This window comes from Geotrypetes seraphini, chromosome 2, assembly GCF_902459505.1.
Source record: "Geotrypetes seraphini chromosome 2, aGeoSer1.1, whole genome shotgun sequence".
Taxonomy (NCBI): Eukaryota; Metazoa; Chordata; class Amphibia; order Gymnophiona; family Dermophiidae; genus Geotrypetes; species Geotrypetes seraphini.
The window spans coordinates 225236610-225246184 of NC_047085.1; the positions used below are offsets into that span (position 1 = coordinate 225236610).

A 9575-nucleotide genomic window follows, 5' to 3' on the forward strand; every position below is an offset into this window, starting at 1 on the left:
CCAGTGGTCCATCGTGCCCAGCAGTCCGCTCCTGCGGCGGCCCTTAGGTCAAAGACCAGTGCCCTACTGAGTCTAGCCTTACCTGTGTACGTTCGAGCATGATATAAAACAGATAAACGAGTTATCTGTGTAGAGCAGGGGTGGGGCACATATTTATGCATGTAGGCCTTGACTCTATAAACACGTGCTTAGCGTCTGTGAATCGTCACTTAGGTGCTGTTTATAGAATCATGCCTAGCCCTGCCTAAAATAGACTTAGACGCCAGTAGATACCTGAACCATAGGCGCCCCCCTGTTTATGCCTAGATTAAAAAACACGCCCATTCTCCGGTAGGTGTCTATCGAATTAAATGCCTACTGCCCAATTAATTTTACTTTAAGCTAATTATCAAGCCAATTAAGCATATCAGATTAAGTTAAGCGCATAGATCAACCAGGCATCTTTTATAGAATCTGGCCCCGTAGATTATAAGATATGTGTGTGTTTTAACAATATGAATGGTGTAAGTGATTGAGCCTAAAATCTAAGAACTAGTATTTATTTATTTTATTTAAACATTTAAATCCCGCATACAGTGGCGTAGCGAGAGTGAGAGTCGCCCGGGATGGTGGTGCCCCTCCCTCATACTCTTCTCCGCCCCACCCCTACACGCTCCTTCCCCGCCCCCACTGCTGCATGCCGCTTCCCATCATCCGTACCTCTGTAATGTTCCTGGCGCGAGTAGCAACCTCCAACCCGCTAGGTGCGGATCCAGGAAGTGATTTGAGAGCCGACGCAGGCACAACAGCAGGTTGGGAGGAAGGGAAGCGGCACACGCACAAGGCAATGGGGGGAGCAGGGAAGCCGCAGTGAAGCGGAAAGAAGAATGGGTGCCATGCCCCTACCAAGACAGCACCTGGGGCGAACTGCCCCCCTCCCTTTGACTACGCCACTGCCCACATATCCATGATCTATGCAGGTCATTTAATCACATTCATAATCAAATTAGTAAAACACTTTACAAGAAACTAAAATCACACGACATACTTCAAATATCCTAAAACATTCATCATACAATTCCTGTAAAACCATAAAACGTTGAAATATAAACTATAAAGTGAACTAAAAATAACAGTTTCCCATCACAAGTCCTGGAAAGCCTTACCAAAAAGATGGGCTCTCAAACTCTTATGAAAGGATAAAAAGGTAGAAATCTGCCAAACTGAGTCTGGTAAAGAGTTCCATAGTTGTGGGCCTACTACGCCAAAAACATGGGAACGACTGGTAGAAGGAACGACCAGCAATTGCTTAGACTGAGATCACAAAGGGCGAGAAGATACATATGATTCCAACAAGGAAGCCACTACTTTTAGTATTCTATATAGAAAAGTAGATGCCAACTTTTAACATATGGAATAAGGAATAGACTCCAAATACGTAGCCATGTTCTTCGCACCCAAAACTTGGCACACCTTTATAGGATGTCTTTGTGTCCACTGCCTGTCTGCTTCTGGCCTTATTACTGTTACCCTGCTTCTCTCTGATTCTTCTCCACAGTGGATAAAGCAGAGTTCATGGTTGGCAGTTATGGGCCGCGAGAGGAAGAGTATGAGTACATGACACCTGCAGAGGAGGCACCCAAGGGCATGCTGGCGCGTGGCACCTATCACAACAAATCCTGCTTTACTGATGATGACAAGCATGACCACCTGACCTGGGAGTGGAACCTCTGTATCCGCAAGGAATGGACGGAGTAAATCCTCACCTTCCTTATCAAGACAAACTCCATGGCTTTCCTTCTCTTGTGCACACACACTCCCAGAGGGTCTCACTCTGTATTTTCAAAGTCTTTAGCACCCCTGAATATCCCTCCCTTTACTTGTGCCTTTGATATAGAAACATACCTCCAATAGGGGGGGATTTCAGGCTTTGCCACGAGCTCCTGAAGGCACAGAGTGACACAACCCAACTCAACTGCCGTCTCACCTTTACCTGGTTCCTTTATCCCAACATCAGGAGAAACCTATCTCCTTAACATCCAATCAGACATCAGGCCTTAACCCTTCACCATATGATGTCTTCTGTGCAATCTATGGATGTCTCAGAAAGATTGAGAGAAGAAGGTTTACATGGAAAATAATTATATGTTTGTTACCTTTTCCATCTGAGACAAGCCTATACTAAAGGTGCCTTTTCATAGTCTACTAAACCTTGTCAGTAATCCGCTTAATTGAAGTGTGGTGAAAAGAACAGAAAAACAAAAGCAGCAATAGAATTTCAGCTTTGAGTTAAAATAATTGAAACTCAAGATTTTTTTAAAGTCTAAATTCTTTGATTTTTTTTTTTTTCTTCTAATTTTCTATTTTGGAATTCAGAAACATCTAGAAATCTGAAAGGTCAAAGGTTACTATTGCTTATAGAGCCCATGTGTCTTTATCAGAGATGTCTTGTGTCCTAGCTTTATCCATTATCTTGCTGAACCCACTGTACATAGAAATGGCCCACTAAGATTCTCATATGGAGATGAGAGTGCCTTGTTTCTATTCACTTGGCGTTATATCAATAATCTTTGACCACAATATTAAACAGTCATCCAAATCTTTACCAAAATGTAGCAACTCTTCCTTGTCTGAACTTGCTTAAATACATCTGAGATGCACCTCTGTATTTCTACTGGGGTTGCAGGGCAGCAGCAGGCCCTGTGGCCCCAGTAGGAGCTGCAGTTCTGTACTGAACTACCTGAAGTTGACTTCATAGGCTGGAGATGCCGCTGTAAAAGTGCTAACATCCCCAAAAGGAATATGCCTAGGGCTGCACCACTGGGAAAGGCTCTAGACTCTAAGGAAATGTGTGCTGCTCTCCCGCCACATGCCTCCATTTGAGATGAAATGGGGGTACAGCAGTAATTGTGCGTCATAGTTCCTTAAAGGGGTACACACAAAGCAGTTTCAGCAGGACACCATTTAATACCCAATCACAACACATTAGGGAAGAAACAGGTCTAGCGCACTGTCTCCCAGTGCTGACCAGAAGTCACACCTAATCAGTCTGTTTTTCAGGAGATCCATAATGAATGCACATGAGCAAGATCTGCATACATGGGAGACCTGGTGCATTTATATCTCAAGTATATTCACTGTGGCAATCCCAAAAACCCAACCTGCTGGTTGTGTCTTCAAGAGAGATTTGGGAAACACTGCTGAAGTGAAGAACAATTCCATCCATAAAGAAAGGCTACCAATTGGATCTCTTTTATCATATCACACTAGTTCAATCCCAGCTTTGCCCAAATGCATGCATGGTCCCTCCAGTTCCCCCAGTCAAATGATGGCCAGCACCAATTTCCATGGATTGGATTTATTAAATTTGATATACCATCTTTATAAAGGTATTTAATGGTTTACAATGAATTATCATAGTTCATAAACATTACTAGAAATCATAAAACAAACCGTTCAGTAGGCCCCCTAAGATTGTTGAATATGAAAGATCAGTTTGAAGTTTCTCCAGCCAGCGGTTCCAGAGCACTAGACTGGCATTGGAAAAGGCTCTAGACCTGGTAGATGAAAGGCAAACTACCTCCAGTCCAGGGAGTTGAAGCAGTTTATTTTTTGTGAAGAATGCAAAGATCTTGATGGCTCATACCTAACCAGTTTCGTAGACAAATACTCAGGCTGGTTCAAATAGAGTGCCTTGAAAATTAAACACAGCAGCTTGAAATCAATACATTTAGAAATAGGTAGCCAGTGAAGCTGATACAGAACTGGCATAACATGATCAAATTGTTTGGCACCTTATTCTGAACAAGCCACAACCGCTGGAAGGGATGCTGAAGCTCTGCTAGCAAATGAGATCCAGGAGGCCGTACTTTCCCTGATGTTCAGCATACACCATACGCGTATGTATGTTCCATATATATGCATCATGTTTCATTCCTGATCTCACAAGATCACGTGCTGTCTGTGAGGTCTCTAAGTGTGATATGATTTCATTTGATTTACTTGATATACCGCTTAGCGCACAGATTATGCTGGGCAAACTTCAGAGAAGGCAGAATGGCAAGGAGTAGAGTAATGTGTTCCCACTGCAATCAGTGGGAGCAGATGTTGGGGATGAGTTGAAATGCTAGCATTTAGCCAGAGAGGATGAGAAGCCAGGGTCAATTCTCTGGAGAGAGAGGAGGAGGAAAAGGGAAAAGCAGGGAGCAAATGCTGAGGGTGTGTGGGAGAGGGGGAGAGTAAGAGAAGGAACAGATTTCTTCAGATTTGAATCTCATAATATCCAGTGTCTCCCATTATTAAACTCGTGTCCCTCCAGAAAGTCAGCTCTGAGAATGTCACTGGACTTTGTTCTGTCCTCAAAGAAATGCAAATGCAGTATTTTAAAACCAGGACTAGAACTGCATCTCTCCTGAAAGCATGGAGTCAACCGTGAACTCTACCCTGCCTCTCATACCAAATCTCTTACAGCAGGGGTGAGCAACCATTGTCCATAATGGCTGCAACCCAATTGGGTTTTCAAGATTTCCACAATGAATATGCCCGAGATCAATTTGCATGTACTGCTTCCATTGTTTGCATTTTCATTGTGGAAATCTTGAAACCCCAAGTTGAGAAAATCCACTGCTTATTTCTAGGATAAGCAGCACAAAGTCTGTTTTAATCTTTGGGGTCTTGCCAGGTACTTGAGAACTGGATTGGCCACTGTTGAAAACAGGATACAGATACTGGGCTTGATGGGCCTGTGCTCTGTCCCAGTAGGGCAAAGTTTGTTCTTATGCTTTAAATTTTTATCAGAAGTTAAAAGCCTCATACAGTTTATCAAATCAAAATCTTATGACTTGCAATCACTCATGCTTTCATATTCAATGGCAAAATACCTTCCAGTTTTATCATTAGTATGTGGTCAATAATAAATTTATATAAATAAGTTCTCTAATATAAGGCACTAATCCCCACCCCCCACCCCACCCCCTTTTACTAAACTGTGATAGAGTTCCTATGTGTGTCGGGAACTGCACAACAGGTCCTCCTACTCACACTGCAGAAGGTAATGGGAAATAAGATCATTCCTCCTTACATTGTCCCTCCTTTTAAAGATGAATTTATTTTGTGAAAAACTGAGCTCCAATTTAATTCAACCCAACAGTTAACTCTGAGGAACTGGCAGGTTGCAGGATTCTGTTACACATCCTTACATCCTGGGACAGGGATGCAAAGGCAATGCTGGCTTTCTCTTGGAAGGAGTCATGGTAGGGATGAGTTGGCATTAATGTGCAGCAATTCATGAACTCAGCACGGAACTCTAGAAGACTTTGGGGGTACTTTGGAGGTAGAACATGAGCTCTTGGGATGCGTGCTTTTTAGTGGAATCCGTGATAATGGACTGGTGAGGCAGTTTTGGCTTGTCAAATCCCAAGATGGGTTGGAACTTGTACTCAACTTCCAGTCTCCTGGATGTGGAAGGTCCAGAAGGGGTTTGCCAAATTTTGTTGTGGCTGTTCAGCAGAATCTTGTGTACAAGTGCCACTGCCACAGATTCTGGAGAGTTCAGGTATTTAAGCACTCCAAGGAACTTATTCCTGGAATCTGGCATGCCCATTAGTGTTATGGATAATTGAGACATCAGCTTTTATAGGGAAAGATCAGATCTTCTAGAGGAGACCTCAATTGAGATAGAAGTAGTAATGGTTTGGAAGGGATGCCTAGTAATTGAGGGGGCTCCAAATTAGGGAAGGGAGCTGTTGGATCCACTGGAGAGATTTCTGGAAGCAGTTCCCTTTCCATCACTATCTAATGTCATTGGTTCTAGTGAGAAGATCTGACAGAGAGCATGGAGAGACAGTGGCATGGGAGACTTGAGATTAGCAAAGGCTTAAAATTCCTGGGTATTGATTTGCCGGGATCTCTTGGCTGGGAAGCAGGTGCTCTAGTTATTGATGGTGTTTTGCCATAAACTGGGTGAATAGGTCTAGGAACGTTATGGAAATGATAGCGGCTGGCATGGTGGATACAAATATGTGTGGTATATAGAGGCAGGAGATGAGGATCTTCTATACTTTGATCAGCAATCAGGAGAGAGTGAGTGGTATTTTACTCATTTTCAGTGCTTGGGCCCCTGATTGCAATGGTGATGGTCCCTGGAATATTGCCAATACTTGGGTTGTCTCTGTGTGAAGTGTAGCATAGGGGTTTGACTTCTGTTTATGCTGCTTTTGTTTCTGGAGCTGTGTTGGTAGACTAGAGGCGGTTTGGAGAAGGCTCCCTGGCACTATGGAATGTTTTCTTCATTCCAATGCAGACATGGCACAGATGGGAGCTCCTGGCACTTTTGAGCTGACCAATGTCATGAGTGGAGAGCAGAGTTATATAGTGAACGTCTAATGCTATGGAAACCAGCTGAAGTCAAGACCAGGAGAGGAGCCAGGAAGCCTGAAACTGTGACAGGGAGAGACAACATGAGGAAGCCATTGCAGTTGGTATTGAGGGCAGGTTTGTTGTCAGGAACCAGGCTGTGGTTCAAGGATGACAAGGGCACATCTTGGGCCACAGAAGAGACCATCATTGCACAGGCACAACTGGAAGCAGCCTGGGCCTTGCTGAAGAGAGTCTAGGAAGATACAATCAGAGCTTTACCAATGCAGCTGGAAGTATCCAAGGTCATGGAAAAAGTTAGGCTGGATATAAGGGAGGACTTATCCGAGGAAGAATTTGCTGAGAAGTAATCTTGCAGAGCATGACTCCTGTAGCACTGAACCTGGGGCAAGATCCTTATAGATTAAGGGCATGTCTTTTTGTGGTGAGAGGCATCGGAGGCAGAGTTCATGAGTATATTTATCATGTTCATCTTTACACTGCACCGAGGACATACTACACTGAGGACATTTTTTTGAAGCCAGGCTTTGTCATGTTGGTAGTGGAGAGGCAGGAGAGCAGGAAAATTTTCCATCCATTAGGCAGAGTGGAAAAAATAAAACTGAAGAGGGAAGTGGATGGCAGGATGAGGATAGCAGCTGGCACATGCTCAGAAGCACATGGATTGTCAATCAGGTGCAGAACTCTGATATGTATTGAAAGGAGAAAGGCCTGTTCCCAAAAGGACTAAACAAATCAGAGGTTGCCAGCCTGAATCACAGCTCTCCTCTGAGACACAGTATCCTAAAGGATGAGGGATTGGTCACTAGGGAACCTTGATCCTGCTCAGAAGAGAGTGACAGAGTTAAACTACTGCTCGAGGGCAGTTCTTATTGGAGAAAGGACCAGAAAGCTGGAAACAGTGGAGCTGTTGAGTGCTACTACCTTAAAGAGAGAAGAACCTACAAGGATCTTAAGATCTAACCTAGAATTATGGAAGAGTGAGAGTGAACACAAAGGAAACTGTCACTGAGAGAGAGGTGAAATACTGGGCTTAACTGCTGCCCAATGGGTTACACTAACCCCCTCTTTTACAAAGGTGCGCTAAGCTTTTTAACTAACGCGTGCATGTTATCCTATGGACACGTTAGCGGTTAGCGCACACATTGATTTAGCATGCGCTAAAATGCTTAGCACACCTTTGTAAAAGAGGGCCTAAATGTTACAGAGTGACATAGTAGATGACGGCAGATAAAGACCTGAATGGTCCATCCAGTCTGCCCAACTTGATTCAATTAAAAAAAAAAATTTTTTTCTTCTTAGCTATTTCTGGGCAAGAATCCAAAGCTCTTTTTTTTTTTTTTTAAATTCTTTATTCATTTTCAAATTTACAATAAGTGTAACAATATATCCAAACAAGTTAACAATAAATATAACACTTAATCATCAATGGTACATAATATGCTCTGATCTCCCACCCTTCCCACCCTTTCTTATCATATAATCAATACCTTATATAATATGTAACAATAAATTTACCCTCCCCCCCATCATAATCAAACTTGTAAATTTAATGGGAAAAAAAAATAAAATAAAATGTCATCTAATTGGTACAATACTGAAATTTCCTGAAAAAACTGCGCTGTATTGCAATAAATCTTTCCATTTTATAAACATGACATAAGGAATTCCACCAGAAATTATAATTTAATCTACTCCAATTTTTCCAGTTATACGTAATTTGTTGAATGGCAACCCCAGTCATTATAAGTAATAATTTGTTATTATTTGTAGAAATCTGACTTTTTGCTCTCATTGCCATACCAAATAGCACAGTATCATATGATAATGCCACTGGGTTATCTAATAAACAATTAATTTGGTCCCAAATTGATTTCCAGAAATTCATAATAAATGGACAATAGAATAATAAATGATCTAAAGTCCCTGCTTCGAGATGACAGTGCCAACATTTATTAGACTTAGAGCTATCCAATTTTTGTAATCGAACAGGGGTCCATAATGCTCTATGGAACAGAAAAAAACAAGTTTGTCTCATTGATGCCGACACTGTACATCTCATCCTCCAAGTCCAAATTCGTGGCCATTGAGACGCAGTAATTTGGTGCTTAATCTCAATACTCCAAATGTCTCTCAGACCAGAATCCAAAGCTCTGCCCGGTACTATGCTTAGGTTCCAACTACTGAAGTCTCCGTCAAAGCTCACTCCAGCCCATCTACACCATCCCAGCCACTGAAGCCCTCCCCAGCCCATCCTCAACCAAACGGCCATATACAGACCGTGCAAGTCTCCCAGTACTGGCCTTAGTTCTTCACTATTTCAGAAGCTAATGAAAATTTTAAAGCAAGATATTAAATTGCCGAATGAGTACAGGAGAAAGAGGCTTCTGACCAACACAAATGAGAATAAAGGGACTAAGGATTTTTACACTTATTTATCCTTTGAAGAAGTATGAACGATGCTTGAAAAAGTGGGGAATGCTGTTCAGAGGAGGCCAAGAATTACCAATCCACTAAAACGATTTGGTTCTTTTTTAACTATTTCACTCCACCCCACCCCCTTTTTTTACAAAACCGTAGCGCAGTATTTAGCGCCAGCTCCAGCGGTAACAGCTCCGACACTCATAGGACTTTTATGAGTGGCAGAGCTGTTACCACCGCAGCCGGCGCTAAAAACCGCGCTACGGTTTTGTAAAAGGAAGGGGGTTATTTTTGTGGATTATTCACCTTATTGTTTGTCAAACTCTACTTATATATAGGCTTGTATTTTACTGGAGAGCCCTTTAAAAGGGAGTTTTATTACTTTTTTGTCTTTTGAATTTACTATGAGTAACTTATTAATCATTAACATTTTAAGCGTGGTTATTCGAGAACTTTTAATCGTCTGTGTACTATAAGAGAAACTGCAGTGCATCTTGGCCATAGACCTCATTATATTGTTTGTGCACTGGCCTCTGGGGTATCTCCTCAGCCAGGGAGCGAGCCCAGCATCTGTTACTTGGAATGTACTTCCATCTCAAATTAGGAAGCTTCAGAATTACATGTTATATTCGGATGTATGATGGCTATTTTAGCTACAGAATTGTGATGTTTATCCCAGGAGATGCCTGGTTCTTTTAACTCTGGAATCCACATAGAACGGTATGATACAGGCGGAACGGCCCTACAGGTTTCCAATATGGCAAATACTACAACTTTGCCCCCCTTCTGTGCCCTCTCCC

At 42.4% G+C, this 9575-nt stretch overlaps 1 protein-coding gene across 1 annotated transcript in view; it reads left to right on the forward strand.

Annotated features, from left to right (window-relative positions):
* The window catches only part of ARHGDIB (Rho GDP dissociation inhibitor beta), a 66655-nt gene extending 64280 nt beyond the window's left edge, over nucleotides 1-2375 (forward strand). The window contains exon 6 of the mRNA XM_033933457.1: nucleotides 1538-2375. Coding sequence (XP_033789348.1) covers nucleotides 1538-1737 — 200 coding nt within the window. The 3' untranslated portion in view covers nucleotides 1738-2375. The remainder of the gene's footprint in view (nucleotides 1-1537) is intronic.
* Nucleotides 2376-9575: the final 7200 nt, after the last annotated feature.